At 37.8% G+C, this 18,481-nt stretch overlaps 1 protein-coding gene across 1 annotated transcript in view; it reads right to left on the reverse strand.

Moving 5' to 3' along the window:
* Positions 1-17,634, reverse strand: part of LOC144320225 (ankyrin repeat domain-containing protein 26-like) — a 77,706-nt gene extending 60,072 nt beyond the window's left edge. The window contains 5 exon segments of the mRNA XM_077908485.1: positions 6,186-6,339; positions 6,718-6,751; positions 8,465-8,635; positions 13,427-13,650; positions 16,952-17,634. Coding sequence (XP_077764611.1) covers positions 6,186-6,339; positions 6,718-6,751; positions 8,465-8,635; positions 13,427-13,650; positions 16,952-17,044 — 676 coding nt within the window. The 5' untranslated portion in view covers positions 17,045-17,634.
* Positions 17,635-18,481: the final 847 nt, after the last annotated feature.

Below are 18,481 nucleotides of genomic sequence, written 5' to 3' on the forward strand. Positions count from 1 at the left end.
GGATTACAATTCAATGTCAGAAAGCGAATTCAGAAACACAATTATAAAGCTACTGGTGGCTCTAGAAAAAAGCATAAAGGACTCAAGAGACTTTATGACTGCAGAATTTAGATCTCATCAGGCAGAAATTAAAAATCAATTAAATAAGATGCAATCCAAACTGGAGGTCCTAACAATGAGGGTTAAAGAGGTAGAAGAACCAGTGAGTGACAGAGAAGACAAGTTGATGGCAAGGAAGGAAGCTGAGGAAAAAAAGAGAAAAACAATTAAAGGGTCATGAGGAAAGGTTAAGGGAAACAAATGACAGCCTCAGAAGGAAAAATCTAGTTTAATTTAGGGTTAATAGGGGTTCCAGAGGCCGCCGAAAGAGACAGAGGACCAAAAAGCATATTTGAACAAATCATAGCTGGGAACCTCTCTAACGTGGGAAGGGAAACAGGCAACCAGATCCAGGAGATAGAGAGATCGCCCCCTGAAATCAATAAAAACCACTCAACACCTCGATAGTTAACAGTGAAACTTGCAAATTCCAAATATAAAGAAAAGATCCTTAAAGCAGCAAGAGACAAGAGTGTCCTAACCTTTATGGAGAGAAGTATTAGGATAACAGCAGACCTCTCCACAGAGACCTAGCAGGCCAGAAAGGGCTGGCAGGATATAGTCAGGGTCCTAAATGAGAAGAACCTGCAGCCAAGAATACTTTATCCAGCAAGGCTCTCATTCATGATAAAAGGAGAGAGAAAGAACTTCCAAGACAGGCAGGAACTGAAAGAATATGTGACCACCAAACCAGTTCTGAAAGAAATATAAAGGGAGACTCTGTAAAAGAAAGAGGAAGTCCAAGGAAACAATCCACAAAAACAGGGACTGAATAGGTATCATGATGGCACTAAATTCATAACTTTCAAGAGTAACTCTGAACATGAATGGGCTTAATGACCCCATCAAAAGGTGCAGGGTTTCAGACTGGATAAAAAGAGCAAGACCCATCTATTTGCTGTCTATAAGAGACTCATATTAGACAGAAGGACACCTACAGCCTGAAAATAAAAGGTTGGAGAACCCTTTACCATTCAAATGGTCCTCAAAAGAAACCAGGGATACCTATCCTTATATCATCTAAATTAAAGTTTATCCCAAAGACTGTAGTGGGAGATGAAGAGGGACACTATATCATACTTAAAGGATCTCTCCAACAAGAGGACCTAACAATCATGAGTATTTATGCCCCGAATGTGGGAGCTGCCAAGTATAACAGTCAATTAATAACCAAAATTAAGATATACTTAGCTAATAGTACACTAAAACGGGGAGATTTTAACATGTCGCTTTCTGTAAATGACACATCTTCTAAGCCCAATATCTCCAAAGAAACAAGAGCTTTCAATGATGCACTGCACCAGATGGATTTCACAGATATTTACAGAACTTTACAGACAAATGCAACTGAATACACGTTCTTCTCAAGTGCACAAGGAACTTTATCCAAAATAGACCACATACTGGGTCACAAATCAGGTCTCAACTGATAACAAAAATCTGAGATTGTCCCCAGCATATTTTCAGACCATAATGCTTTGAAACAGGACTAAATCACAAGAAGAATATTAGAAGAAATGGAAACATGTGGAGGTTAACTACCTTCCTGGTAAAAGATGAAAGGGTCAACCAGGAAATTCAGGAAGAATTAAAAAGAGTCATGGAAGCTAATGAGAATGAAGATACGACTGTTCAAAATCTTGGGATACAGCAATAGCACTCCTGAGGGGGAAATATATCGCAATATAAGCATCCCTCAAAAAACTGGAAAGAACCCATATGTAAAAGCTAATCTTGTATCTAAAGTTGCTGGAGAAAGAACAGCAAATAAAACCTACACCCGGCAGAAAAAGACAATTAATAAAGATTTGAGCAGAACTCAATGAAATAGAGAGTCAAAGAACTGTGAAACAGATCAACAAAACCAGGAGTTGGTTCTTTGAAAGAATAAGATACATGAACCATTAGCCAGGCTTATTTTTTAAAATTTTTTTTATTTATTTATGATAGTCACACACACACACACACGCACACACACACACACACACACACACACACAGGCAGAGACATAGGCAGAGGGAGAAGCAGGCTCCATGCACCAGGAGCCCGACTTGGGATTCGATCCCGGGTCTCCAGGATCGCGCCCTGGGCCAAAAGCAGGCGCTAAACCGCTGCACCACCAAGGGATCCCCATTAGCCAGCCTTATTAAAAACAAGAGAGAAAAGACTCAAATTAGTCACAAATGAAAATGGAGAGATCACCACCAATACCACGGAAATACAAACCACTTTAAACACTTAGTATGAGCAGCTATACGTGAATAAATTAGGCAATCTAGAAGAAATGGGACTCATTTCTGGAAAACCACAAACTAGCAAAACTGGAACAAGAAGAAATAGAGAGTCCAAAAAGGCCAAACACCAGGGAGGAAATTGAAGATATCATCAAAAACCTCCCAAGACACAAAAGTCCAGGGCCAGATGGCTTCCCAGGGGAATTCTATCAAACATTTGTAGAAGAAACAATACCTAGTCTACTAAAGCTGCTCCAAAAGATAGAAAGAGATGGAGTACTTCCAAACTCATTCTATGAGGCCAGCATCCCCTTAATTCCAAAACCCAAGACCCCACCAAAAAGGAGAGGTAGAGAGAATAAGCCTGATGAACACAGATGCAAAAATGCTCAACAAGATAGTAGCCAATAGGATCCAAAAATACATTAGGAAGATTATTCACCATAACCCAGTAGGATTTATCTCTGGGATGCAAGGCTGGTTCACCACTCGTAAAGCAATCAATGTGATTGATCATATCAAGAAGAGAAAAAACAAGAACCATATGACCCTCTCAATAGAGGCAGAGAACGCATTTGACAAACTACAGCATCCATTCCTGATCAAACCTCTTCAGGGTGTAGGGATAGAGGGAACATTCCTCAGCATCTTAAAAGCCATCTATGAAAAGCCCACAGCAAATATTATTCTCAATGGGGAAGCACTGGGAGCCTTACCCCTAAGATCAGGAACAAGACACGGATGTCCACTCTCACCACTGCTATTCAACAGAGTACTAGAAGTCCTAGCCTCAGCAATCAGAAAACAAAAAGAAATAAAATGCATTCACACTGGCAAAGAAGAAGTCAAACGCTCCCTCTTTGTGGTTGACATGATACTGTACATAGAAAACCCAAAAGACTCCACCCCAAGACTGCTAGAACTCATACAGCAATTCAGCAGTGTGGCAGGATACCAAATCAATGTCCAGAAATCAGGGGCATTTCTATACACTGAGACTGAAGAAAGAGAAATTAAGGGGTCAATCCAATTGACAACTGCACCCAAAACCATGAGATGCCTAGGAATAAACCTAACCAAAGAGGTAAAGGATCTCTACCCTCAAAAGTACAGAACACTTCTGAAGGAAATTGAGGAAGACACAAAGAGATGGAAAAATATGACATGCTCATGGATTGGAAGAATGAATATTGGGAAAATGTCAATGGTACCCAGGGAAATTTATACATTTAATGCAATCCCTATCAAAATACCATGGACTTTCTTCAGAGAGTTGGAACAAATCATCGGAAGAGTTGTATGGAATCAGAAAAGACACCGAATAGCCAGGGGAATATTAAAAAAGAAAACCAGAGCTGGGGGCATCAAAGTGCCAGATTTCAGGGTGTACCACAAAGCTGTGATCATCAAGACAGTGTGGTACTGGCACAAAAACAGACACCTAGGAAAATGAAAAAGAATAGAGAATCCAGAAATGGGCCCTCGACTCTATGGTCAAGTTATATTCGACAAAGCAGGAAAGACTATCCACTGGAAAAAAGACAGTCTCTTCAATAAATGGTGCCGGGAAAACTGGACAGTCACGTGCATAACAATGAAACTAGACCATTCTCTTAAACTATACACAAAGAAAAACTCAAAATGGATGAAAGATCTAAATGTGAGACAGGAATCCATCAGAATCCTAGAGGAGAACACAGGCAACACCCTTTTTGAACTTGGCCACAGCAACTTCTTGCAAGATACATCCATGAAGGCAAGAGAAACCAAAGCAAAAATGAACAGCAAAATAAACAGTCAACAAAACTAAAAGACAGCCTCCAGAATGGAGAAGATATTGGCAAATGACCTATCAGATAAAGGGCTAGTATCCAAGATCTATAAAGAACGTAGTAAATTCAACAGCAAAGAAACAAACAATCCAATCATGAAATGGGCGAAAGACATGAACAGAATTTTCACAGAGGAAGACATAGACATGGCCAACAAGCACATGAGGAAATGCTCCGAATCACTGGCCATCAGGGAAAAAGAAACAACCACCACAATGAGATACCACCTCACACCAGTAAGAATGGGGAAAATTAACAAGGCAGGAAACAACAAATGTTGGAGAGGATGCGGAGAAAAGGGAACCCTCTTACACTGTTGGTGGGAATGTGAACTGGCACAGCCACTCTGGAGAACTGTGTGAAGATTCCTCTAAGACTTAAAAATAGATCTACCCTATGACCCAGCAGTTGCACTGCTGGGGATTTACCCAAAGATCCAGATGCAGTGAAACGCCGGGACACCTGTACCCCAATGTTTATAGCAGCAATGTATAGTAGCCAAACTGTGGAAAGAGCCTTGGTGTCCTTCGAAAGATGAAAGGATAAAGAATATGTGGTCTATGTATACGATGGAATATTACTCAGCCACTAGAAACGACAAATACCCACCATTTACTTCGACATGGATGGAACTGCAGGGTATTATGCTGAGTGAAGTAAGTCAATCGGAGAAGGACAAACATTATATGGTCTTATTCATTTGGGGAATATAAAAAATAGTGAAAGGGAATAAAGTGGAAAGGAGAGAAAATGAGTGAAAATATCAGGGACGGTGACAGAACATGAGAGACTCCTAATTCTCGGAAACAAACACAGCATGGTGGAAAGGGAGGTGGGCGAGGGGTTGGGGTGACTGGGTGATGGGCACTGAGGGGGGGCACTTGATGGGATGAGCACTGGGTGTTATGCTATCTGTTGGCAAATTGAACTCCAATTTAAAAAAATAATAAGATATCAAAAACAAAAACAAAGATTTATCAACACTCGACAAATAAGAAATAAACCTAACTTTTTAAATGACAAAAATTTTGACAGCTCAATGAAGATATACAGATGTTAAATAAGCTCAACATTATCAGTTATTAGGGAAATGTATATTACAGCCATAAATGTATATATTTATACACATATATATGTATTTATGTGTGTGTGTGTATACATATATACACCATACCCATCCATGGCTACGATTAAAAAACTGATCATACTAAGTACTGATAAATATAGATGGAGGAGTTAGAAACCCTCACACACTGCTGGTGGGTTTAGAAAATAGTACAATGACTTTAGAAAACAATTTGGCAGTTTCATAATAAGGCAATATGAAGAGACAGGAGACTTAAGAGTGATGGATATGTTAACTGTCTAAATTACAGTTATGGTTTCACATGTGTATATATATGACAAAACTATCAAATTATATACTTCATACACGTGCAGTTTACCTAACTAGGGCTGTTGGAGAAAGAAAGCCTCTATTATATGAAAAACCATCTAAGACAGTGGCTGAGACATGGATGGAAAGATGGATATGAAACCATACAAGATGAATGAAGCTAGTGGCCCTTGGTCTTTCACCTCATAGCATTAAGTACTAATAGCTAAGCTTTAAGCAAGGGGGTAACGTGATGAAATGTAAACTTTTAAAAATGTATAGTAATTATGGTTGCAGTGTACACCAAGATCCTGAGAGGTGGAATGGCAGGGAAAACAGTCCTGAGGTTAGCTCAGTAATCTAGGAGAAAAATAATGGTAACCTGACCTTGGGTGAAGACACAGAAGAGAAGCAGAGTTCACAAACACATCAAGTGTGCCATTCCCACGTGGACAACCACAATGGAAATTATAGTTCTTTGGCTGAGAGTATTCAATAGTTCTCTATTTTAATATAAAACATACTTCTGAGATGAGTAGCTCTATAACTCCTCAGTGTTGTGTGGCGCAGCGCTAGACGAGATGTGCACATATTACTACAACCATATATACAGAAAAAGGCTTTATATTTATACGACGGCCCTACCTTTACAATCCATGCCAAGTTCAATGAGCAACAGGGAACTCTTATGATCAGAGTATTGCAACTTGCAATCCTCTGAAGCTGCTTCAGATGACTGAGTTAAGTCATCAAGATGCTCGTCATCAAGACGCTCTGCAGAATTCACTTGCTTTTTGACCTACAAATAAATAATACTATTTCAAAATGTCATCCAAATATTTATAAAATATACTAAGTGTAGAAAGATGATAAATATCCATCTTTTTATAAAAGCAAAAACATAGGTACTTTTTAAAAGAACTGATTTTTATCAAAAAGACCTTTATCAATAATTGGTGTTTCTGAATAATTTTTTCACAGCAGATGTCTATACAACAAAGGAAAATTTTCATTTTTTCACTATGCGTTTCATAAAGTAATTTTTTTTACCATGGAATAATGTTTCTGATAAATATGAAATATCAAAATAATATAATAAAAATATATCATGAATGAAATAGAATTATAATAAAAATATATCATAAATGAAATAGAATTATATATTTTGTTTGTCTACCTTGTTCTTTTCCTTAGATGTTTTCTTTGCAGGTCTAAAAAGAGGAAGGATTCTTTTCAGGAAAATATTAAATACTTAAAATACAAAGAATATTTAAAGCATATCTAAGCAATATTAATAGCAATATTAACAAAGTATTAAATTTAGATCAAAATTGCAAAAGTAAAGGAAAATCATGTTACTTACATTATTTGATAGGGGTAAATATACCACATTTTTTGTTGTCATTTTCAATAAAAACAAGTTTTCACTAAATCAATTTGGAAAGTGCAAACTAAGTTTTTTTAATGACATAAGCCCTTTTTAAATAATCGTGATATTAGTGTTTTGAAGTTTTACTGTGCAACTACTATGCATTATTTGGGACAGTTTACATATCCTAAAGGGTTTTTAGGCCTTACACAAACCGTATGAAGTAGGCAATTATACTGGGTATCTTTTCACAGGAAGCAAATGAGGCACAGAAATTCTAAGGAACTTCCCCAAGCCCATACACCTGGTAGGAGCAGACCACCCAGAACTCAAGTCTAGGAAATGTCCCTTCCAAACATGTGTTTTAAAATATGTGGTAAAAGTAAGTTAAGTATTTCTAAGTAATGTGATACCAATTGAATCTATAGTATTATTCCATTTCTAGCTATAATTATTCTAGAAATAATTTACGAATCTCACATACATTTTTAATTTTTAATTTTTTAAAAAGATTTTATTTATTTATTCCTTCACTAGAGAGACACACAGAGAGAGACAGGCAGAGACATACAGAGGGAGAAACAGGCTCCCCCATAAGGAGCCTGGTGTCGGACCCCAGGATCACGCCCTGAGCCCAAGGCAAGACACTCAACTGCTGTGCGACCCCAGCATCCCACACACATTTTTTAATTAAAACACTTCATACCTAGGCAGTACTGAAAATCTACTTTCAATAAACTGAAGATTTAATTCGTCTAAAGAAGTTCATTAATGGGCATTCCTTTACTCATTCAAATGTTTATTCATGGATTCAACAATTACTCATGAAGCACACAATATGTGTCAATGATGCTGCTGGTACAGTAACCGTGGCTCTTGTAATTTAGAACTTTATAATCCAAAAGTAATAATCTATGATAGATGAATAGTTTTTCAATTGTAAATAAACATATTGTAAATAAACAAAACCATTCCCCTTTCCCCAGAACCTAAACAAATATTAACTTAATATAATCAGATACTCCAAAGCCCCTCACAAAATCATAGCTATTCATGATACTGTCAAAGGTACTGAATACCTTAAAACCTATCAAGAAATGATTAGTTCTATTCAGAATCGCCTATGTGTCTGTATATTTACTATTTTATATATATATATATATTTTTTTCAATCGATGAAGGATAGTATCTGAATATTCAATTATATGAGAATACTGCACGGTGGAACTGACTCTAAATAAACAACCTCTTACCACAAAACTCATATCCTGATCTGGGGGTCCTGGGATCGAGTTCTACTTTGGGCTCCCCACAGGGAACCTGCTTCTGCCTCTGCCTATGTCTCTGCCTCTCTCTCTCTGTCTCTCACAAATAAATACATGAAATCTTAAAAAAAAAGTCACTCCTCCTCATCCTAACCTTTCAAGTGGTGTTTTTGATATACTTGAGTATTTCTTCCCTCAGCCTGTACGACACTATATTACAGTGTTTTACTTATATAATAATCATAGTTAACGTTCCTTCAGAGGGAAATAAAGAATTTATGGGATTTTACCTTCTTTCATCCTGATCCATTTCACTTAGACTGTTGTCATTACTCACTCGTAGTAGACTACCAGTTAGGGAATCGGCCTCCTCAAAGCCTGGTGTAATCACAGATGCTTTTGATGCCCACTTTACATTTTTATCTTTCTTTATTTCCATGATAGACAAACCAGGATCATTACTTAAAACAAAAATCCAGTTAAAATATCCATTAGAAAGCCAATATTTTCTAATAATTTTACTGGTAAGGAATGAAAAAATTTTTTGTAAACATCTGTTACCCATCTGAATTCATTTATTAATTCATAGAACAGTTATGAAGTGCAACCATATGCAAGGAAATACACATATACAATTATGATACAATGTCATTTGTGGGGACAAAACTGCCTGTGTAGGACCTGTGGAATCAAGTGCCATTCACCAAGGCATGGAGGAAAAGTCTCATCTGCCCATGCATCGGGTAACAGGCATACGCACTACACACCCAGCTGTGGATCCAGCAAAAGCCCATAAATTGGCGCCACCCTCACCCTCACAGCCACCATCTGGGAGCCCCTGGAAAACACTTAGATAATCACCCATGGGGGTAGAGAGTCTTCATGGAAAACCAGCTTTCCTGTAGAGAAGTTCTAGCACATCACCAGAGCAAAACAATCAGGTTTGGACACATGGGAGCGGTAGTCATTAAAGACTGGAGGAGGTGACTGCTACTTCAAAGGCAAAGACAGCAATGCAAAAGGATATGACAAAATCAAGGAAATATGACACCAACAAAGGATTACAATAATCTTCCTGTAATCAATCTCAGACACGTGGAGATCTGTAATTTATCCAAGAAAGATTTCAAAATCTCAGTCTTAAGGAAATTCAAGGAGCTACCAGAAAACACAAAAAGCCAATTCAGGGGTGCCTGGGTGGGTCAGGCAATTATGTGTCTGACGCTTGATTTCATCTCAGGCTATGATCTCAGGGTCATGAGATTGAGCCCTGCATCAGGCTTACACTCAGCACAGTGTCCCTCTCCCTCTGCTATTCCCCCCTAGCTCACACACTTTCTCTTGCTAAAATAAATGAATAAAATCTTTAAAAAACAGTTAATTCAATAAAATGAGGAATACACTACATAAACAAAATGAGAAGTTTAATGAATAGCTGGAAGGGCTTAGTCAGTTTAAGTGTCTGACTTGGTTTTGGCTCAGGTCATGATCTCAAGGTCGTGGAATCACCCCCAGGTCTGCTTGAGATCCTCTCTCCATCTCTTTCTCTCTCTCCCCACTTGCTCACTCTTTCTTTCTTTCTTTCTTTCTCTCTCTCTCTCTCAAATAAATACATTTTTAAAAATAATTTTAAAGGGACAAAGAAAAAGAAAATGTTTTGGTAACTTGTGCATACTTTTAGCCTAGTATCTAATCCTAATACAAAAAGCTAGATTTACCAACAGAAAATTATATATATTTTTTCATGGACTAAATGCATGCAAGAAAATATTATGAGCATATAGCTATGTAAATTTACAAAAAGACTGAATTTTCCCATAGGAGATTATCGGTTGAATAACTTTAGGGCACTGAAAACAAAAACAAAACCAGCAATTACTGTTTTAAAACTGCCATACAGATAACTCTTCTAGTTAAATTAAACATCCAAAAAAGATGGATCTTCCTGAAAGCAATTATTAAACAATTCTTCTCGACCCAAATTTCAGAAGTAAATCTGTAATTATGGATACGAAATAGCTTTCATTTTGAAAACAGTTAATAGAAGCAACTTTTAAATAGAAAACAACTGGTTAAAGACACCTCACAGTTATGTTGGCGGGGGAATGCTAACATGCAGCCATGGTAACGAGAACCCATCAGAACCAGTTTTAAATGTTTGTAATGATCAATGCCATCTGTCCTCACTCACTAGCCAACCAATGTCAGCTTCTCCCTCATGATGTATAGCCAATGTGGGACAAAATCACTCCAATACGCATGCCTTGAGTGCCAACCAATCAACAACAGTCTTACCCAAATTACCATGGTGGCTTCAGATGATGACAAACCACTTAATTCTCTGAAAGTCTCCCAAGTCTTAAACTCCACTTTTCCTGAAACTGTATATAGAAAGCGAAGACTACTCTGTCAGAAAAGACTGTAAGTGGCCAGCATAGCTCCCTCTTATTAGTCAGCAGTAAATTCCGACTTCACCTTTATATTTCAGATATTGAGGGCTCATATCCTCTGGCAAAAATGTTTAAAGTCCTATAATAATTTACCACCATATTTCATTTTCCTTAATGAAACATAAAGAAGTTTGCTCTTCCTTTGTTCCATTCTACTATAATTAAAACTAACATAGGGATCCCTGGGTGGCGCAGCGGTTTGGCGCCTGCCTTTGGCCCAGGGCGCGATCCTGGAGACCCGGGATCGAATCCCACGTCGGGCTTCCGGTGCATGGAGCCTGCTTCTCCCTCTGCCTGTGTCTCTGCCTCTCTCTCTCTCTCACTGTGTGCCTATCATAAATAAAAAAAAAAAATTAAAACTAACATAAATACCAGTAAAAGAATAAGTAGCAAGTAACCACAAGATTAGGCCCAAATAATCCACAAAATGCAGATAACAGACAGGTTAAATTGTCAGAATGGACCCATGCCAACCGTTCTTTCTGTTTAAGTGAGAATTGGTATTATGTTAAAAACAATACACACGGTTTAGTTAAACTCCATTCACTCAACAAACATTTATTGAATAGCACTATATATGCTAGAATGTTCTCTAAGCACTGAGGACACGGCCATGAACAGAAAAAAACCCTACTCACGAGGATAGTAAACATAGTAACAATAAACTACCTAGGCAAACTACACAGTATGAGAGGAGAAAAACTAAAGCAGAGAAATCAAATTTCAATGTGTTGTAGCAGAAGGGGTGGTCGAAATACTAGTCAGGATAAACCAAGAAGGGCCTTGCTGAGAAAGTGACCTTGAAGCAAAAACCAGGGAGAAAAAGAGGGAGCAAGGAGTAAGCCATGAGGATACCTGAGAGAAAAGCACTCCACAGAGAGTTTATAGCAAGTACAGAGGTATGCCTGAAGTGTTTATAATGAGGGTGGGGGGTAAGAATAGTGAGAAATTCAAGTGTGGCTGAACAGAAGGAAAGGGATAGAAAGTAGTTCAAATCAGAGAGACAGAGGGAGGAAAGGATAGGGAGGGACCCGAGATGAACAAGTCACATAAGGCCTTGTAGCTATTAGAAAGAACTTGAGTGAATGGGAGGCCATTAGGTTTTGAGCAGAGGAGGACATAATCTGACTTATGTTTTAATAGATCCACTGTGTTTAGAATTAATGGAAAGTGAATTTTCAAAGATTATATAATATGAAGTCACTATTGAAAAATTTGATGTGGTGCATGTTGAAATATATGCTCTTTAAAATGGAAGAATAAGGGGTGCCTGGTTGGCTCAGTTGGTAAAGCGTCTGCCTTCGGCTCAGGTCATGACCCTGGAGTCCCGGGATCAGCCCCACTTCAGGCTCCCCGCTTCTCCCTCTGCCTCTGCCGCTCCCTGCACTCACACACTCTCTCTCTCAAATAAATAATCTTAAAAACATTTTTAAAGGAAAAATAATAGCCTGTATGCAAAGTGCCTGAAAAAGAAGATTCACTGCATTAACAACCTCTTGGTTTACAGCATAGGGATCAAATGTTTATACAGAATATGGGACAAGTTGCCATGTGAAATCTCTTCGTAATAATATTCAGATCAATTTGAGAGTCCAACATTTGAGCACTCGTGCATTGGGAACCAAAACCAAAAACCTAATAATTAGCAGTTTTGTTGGTAATAAGGTAGAGTGCCAGTGTAGCAGGTAACTTCCCTTTGCAACTCAGCAGATATTAAAAGTATTCTAAAGTTATTGTAAGACATCAAACCAAACACTTTAAATATACTTTGGGGGATCCCTGGGTGGCTCAGCAGTTTAGCGCCTGCCTCCAGCCCAGGGTGTGATCCTGGAGGCCCGGGATCGAGTCCCACATCAGGCTCCCTGCATGGAGCCTGCTTCTCCCTCTGCCTGTGTCTCTGCCTGCCTCTCTCTCTCTCTCTCTCTGTCTCTCATGAATAAATAAAAATAAAAATTAAAAATTTTAAATTTGTTAAACAATCAAAACCCTGCAGACCTAAATTCATTTTCTCAGATAGTTACATGCTGCATTATTTTATAGGTGTGAAAACTTACTTCCTTATGGATGGAGAGTTAGACTCCCTCCAAGTTTTTGATAGATAATCTTAACATATATATGTAACATGTTTATGTAAGTATTCTTAATATATCTGTCATGTTTTATAAATATAATAATATATAATAAATGTTCTTAGAATATGTGTGTCTAAGTGTTGACACAAGTCATGTTTTCCTATAGGATCTACTCCTGGCAATGAAGCCGTTGGGATATAGGGACAGCATATGTGAAATTTGAAATGCACTGCTACATCACTCTTCAGAAAGGATTTGTCAATTTTCTTCCTCTCTCTCTCTTTTAAAGATTTTTATTTATTTATTCAGGAGAGACACAGAGTGAGGCAGAGACATGGGCAGATGGAGAAGCAGGCTCCTCATGGGAAGCCTGATGCAGGACTCGATCCCACGACCCCGAGATCACAACCTGAGCCAAAGGCAGACGTTCAACCACTTAGCCACTCAGGTGCAACGGATCTGACAATTTTCACCTAACAACAGTGTATGAGAATGACTTTTTCCTTACATTTGCTAACCTAGGTTATTTTTTTTTTTTAGTTAAGTATTTATCACTATGCCTGCAAAACAATTTGATACCTTACCGGTCTTTGCCTTTTTCTGTTTAGCACCCTGGGTGGAATATCTCTACTAAAAATATAAAATGTGTTAAACATGATTAGCTCCAAACAGAATTTGTTTTATAGAAAAATAATAATTATCTACTGTTTAAATATTGCTATAGGCTTACCTATCAGAATCTTCATTCTGCGTAGTAGGAAACAGGTGGTTATCAGTTTCTCCAGTCTTTCTTTGTTGAATTAGTCCAGCAGCAGGAGCAGCAGCAGCAGCAGCAACAGCAAGAGCAGTACCAAGAGCAGGAGCAGCAGCAGCAGCAGCAGCAGCAGCAGCAGCATATATGTTTTCTGCTCCTTCCATTTTATTACTCGTGTGCTGCTTCCTTTCTTTTCCAGTCTTGAATGGAAATTTGATAGTTACAACTTCATTCATTAAAAAGAACTTTTTTCATTAATTGTATCATTTGACTCTTTAATGTAATTTTAATCAATAAAACTATCTTGCACTTAACTTTATCATTACCTGTAATTGCAATTTTTGGAAATTCTGCTTCATTTCTGTTGGAATAGAACAACATAATTTTCCAGAATTCCAAAAAGGACTTTCTTAATTTTGTGTTCATATCTACACTTTGCCACCTAACATTCCCAACTTCACCCCATCTGACCAGCAGATACAAAGAAATAAAAAGACACAAAAAATCTGTCCTCTTCCGTCTTTACCATCTGGATTTTGCTTACACCAACAGATTCAAAGGATGTGACATTGTGATGCTCCAGGAACAAAGACGAAGCTTTCCATTTCTGCACTGAGCTATTCTTTCCCCAACTGCCTTTTATAATTTTTTTTTATTGGTGTTCAATTTACTAACATACAGAATAACACCCAGTGCCCGTCACCCATTCACTCCCACCCCCCGCCCTCCTCCCCTTCTACCACCCCTAGTTCGTTTCCCAGAGTTAGCAGTCTTTACGTTCTGTCTCCCTTTCTGATATTTCCCACACATTTCTTCTCCCTTCCCTTATTTTCCCTTTCACTATTATTTATATTCCCCAAATGAAGGAGAACATATAATGTTTGTCCTTCTCCGACTGACTTACTTCACTCAGCATAATACCCTCCAGTTCCATCCACGTTGAAGCAAATGGTGGGTATTTGTCATTTCTAATAGCTGAGTAATATTCCATTGTATACATAAACCACATCTTCTTTATCCATTCATCTTTCGTTGGACACCGAGGCTCCTTCCACAGTTTGGCTATCGTGGCCATTGCTGCTAGAAACATCGGGGTGCAGGTGTCCCGGCGTTTCATTGCATTTGTATCTTTGGGGTAAATCCCCAACAGGGAAATACAAATCAAAACTACAATGAGATACCACCTCACACCAGTGAGAATGGGGAAAATTAACAAGGCAGGAAACCACAAATGTTGGAGAGGATGCGGAGAAAAGGGAACCCTCTTACACTGTTGGTGGGAATGTGAACTGGTGCAGCCACTCTGGAAAACTGTGTGGAGGTTCCTCAAACAGTTAAAAATATACCTGCCCTATAATTCTTTTTTTCATTTGGATCCCAGGGCTATCAAAAAAGTCACAGTGTTCATTAAAATATGTGAACCAAAGTTCACCACAACATAAAAGGAGCAAAACTAATATTAGTGTAGAATTTTGGGAAATGAGTAATGCTCCCCAAATTTCACATTCCATAACCATAAAATTTTATAGTATATAAAATTTTATAGTATATAAAATATAAAAGTAATTATCAACTTTAATCCCATTTTCTATTGATAATGGGAATAAAACCAAAAAAGGTTACATGATTTGTCCAAAGTTCCTAAAGTGGCATTACCTAGCATCAAAGAGATGATACAATTCCTTGATGCTGAATCAAATAAATGACCCAACAAGTTTATTAATCAGCTATGCTAAAAGTGTGACTTTGGCACAGTAATTTAATACCTTAATTGGGGATGAGGCGCTTAGCTAATTTTTATTTTAAAGGAGGATATCTCTAGATTTTGTTTATTTTTCACCTCAAACATCAGTTTTCTCCCTTAGAGTCAAATACTGAAGGTTTGCTGAAAATCTATGCTACCTACATGATAAAAGTCGTATGTGTCAAAATATATCATACTTTATTAAACAAAATGTAAAGGTTTGATTCAACAAAAACACCTGAGAGTGATGATTAAACAAACACATATATGTGTATACACACACACACATGCACACACACACACGTGGTCACCTGGGTGGCTCAGTCAGTTAAACATCTGCCTTTGGCTCAGGTCAAGATCCCCGGGATCTGGGATCAAGACCCGTGCATCAGGCTTCCTGCTCCGCCAGGAGTTTGCTTCTCCCTTTCCCTCCTACACCTGCTCCCGTTTGTGTTCTCTCTCTCGGTGTCAAATAAAATCTAAAAAAAAAAAAAAAAAATTTTTTTTTTTTAATGTAGAGGAGATGCCTGAGTGGCACAGTTAGTTGGGCCTCCAGCTCTTGATTGCAGTTCAGGTCATGATCTCCTGGTCATGGGATTGAGCTCCGCTTCAGGCTCCACGCTCACTGGGGAGTTTGCTTCTCTCCCTTTCTCTCTCCCTCTACCCCTTTCACCCTGCTCACACACTCAAATGAATAAGTAAATAAATAAGTAAGTAAGTAAATAAATAAATCCTAAAAGAAAAAAAGGAGTCTGTTTTTAAAAACATGGGAGAAAAAAACTGGTGATAATGCAAATATTTGTTCTTAAAAATATCTCAAAAAGTGGTCGTGTTGGAATTTGAAGTTCCAAGAGTTTGAGGAAAGCAGAGAAGACTATACATACTGAAGCAATAAACAGAAGCAATAAATAGATTGGTTTAGATGAAATATTTGTTTATATCCCTTCCCTTAGTTATTGCTTCTTTTTCATGTTATGTATTCATTTATTTTAAAGATTTTATTTATTTATTCATCAGGGACACACACACAGAGAAGCAGAGACACAGGCAGAGGGGGAAGCAGGCTCCATGCAGGGAACCTGATGTGGGACTCAATCCCAGATCCCGGGATCATACCCTGAGCCAAAGGCAGACACTCAACAGGTGAGCCACCCACCCAGGCATCCCAACTTCTTTTCCATTTTATTGTTTATAGAAGTGCAACTTATATTTAAGCCAATAGATAAAAATCCTAGATATTATGATATATTTTTTAAAGATCTATGTATTTTAGAGAACAAGACTGATAGCATGAGAGAGGCACAGCAGGAGAGAGAAACTCAAGCAGACTCCATGCTGAGCACAGAGCCTGACGTGGGGCTCCTCTTCACAACCCTGACATCACAACCCAAGCCAAAAACAAGACTAGGACTCTCAACTGACCGTGCCCCCCAGGCGCCCCAAGATAATCGCATTTTTAAAGCAATTTTCTCTATGGTTACTCTGGTTCATGAGGTCACAGGGTGCATAGCGAAAAGAGCTTCCCAGTTCACACGCCACTTGGGAAACTGAAAGAAACTTAAGGAACACATATCTTATGTTTTCCTGCATTCCTATCATTTAGATAGCAGAAATAATATTATTTCTGAACACAATTATATATTCAGATGACCCCATTTTATACATGAGCTTTTTTCTTAAGTGGAAAATCAAAATGGCTCAGATAATTGACAAAGACAAAAAAATCAAAAGAGCAGCAGCAAAGTGAATCTCTCTACCTCTTTTTGAAGTTCAACTTTCTCTTTTTCCAAAGCCAGGAGTTCTACTTGTAACATGCCTTTCTCATTCTTAAACCTTTGCAGATTTTGCATATCTTGCTGTCATTCTTCTTTTTGATATACTTTTGATGTTCTGAAAGGACGTGGTGAAGAACTCACATTTTCTAATGCAGGTTCCGTACTTTTATAGTTATTAGTACTGTCATTATCTGCATCTAATGGCTTCTGGAAAGAGTCTTGTATTGGTTTTGTTTTCTTGTAAGTGTTTGTAATAGCAGAAGTATCATGCCTTTTCTTCTGAATCATTTGTTTCGCCACATTGGAGTGGGCAAGCCGCAAATCAAAAAGGCTTTCTGGGTCACTATATGGAGGGATATATCCAGTGTCTAATTTACTATTGGTGGTATTTTGGTTCAAACTTTTGGCCATCTGCATGTCAAACTCTTGGTCTTCTTTCACTTCAAATGTAACTAGTGGGTTCCTTACTTTTTTATTTTCTGGATCGCTATCAAGACTCTCATTTTTGTTAAAAACATGCTCACCTGGTTTGTTATCATTTTCATGGGAAGAAAGCTTAGAAGATGACTGGCAAGCATAGTCTGGGGACCCAGAGTATGAATGAGAGAGAATAGCATTTTCGAGAATAGGCTCTTTTTGTTCAGGAAAGGCCTGAGGTACTACAGAGACAGACACTCCAAATTCATCTTTTTCCTCACAATCAAGTGTAACTTTTGTCACATTAGGAGGTATTTCCTTTAAGTCTGTTTCTTTAGAATTACCACATAGTGGTTCTAACTTAGGATGAGTAATAATTTGGTACTTTTCACAAGTTTTACCAATCTTCTGCTTTAACTCTCTGCTCATGCGTTTCACATTATTTTTCCAATCTAATTTGCCTTGTTTCATCTGTATCTCCTCATACTTCTTGTGCACACGAGGATGTTCTGAATGTACAGATCTATCACCCTGTCTATCACATTCCATATTCATTTCTGGTTCTCAAGCCATATTTTGCAGTCGCACAAGTGGAATGTTAATTTGCTTGGTTTGGCTTTCAGATGTCTTTTCAGCCAGGATACATGTTTGTAAAATAATTTTATCCTTAGGTAATCAAATACGGACAAAGAAAAATAGAAAATAATTAAAATTTAGTTATTAGCTGTTCCTAAGTCACTGGATTATAACTAAGAAGTGAGGACAGAAGAAAAGCATAAATCCATTCACTTCTATTTTGTCAGGTTTTTCTTAACTAAACAATTCAATACAGTTACATCTACCAAAAAATGAATCAGATGATTTTTAATGTTACAAACTTAAAAACACTTTATTCCCTTGTATCTTAAAGAGTGAGCCCCGACAATGCATTTCAGGAGTTTTTACAAGTTTGAAACCTAGATAATAGGCAAACTCATTTCTGGGGGGCAAATATCAATTAACATCAAAGAAAAATAAATTCCTATATTTTAGCTTAAATTATATACTATGATAGTGTTAGACATCGCTATAGATTATCTGCTTGTATCCAGCTCT

This window comes from Canis aureus, chromosome 9 (assembly GCF_053574225.1).
Source record: "Canis aureus isolate CA01 chromosome 9, VMU_Caureus_v.1.0, whole genome shotgun sequence".
In the NCBI taxonomy this organism is placed as follows: Eukaryota; Metazoa; Chordata; class Mammalia; order Carnivora; family Canidae; genus Canis; species Canis aureus.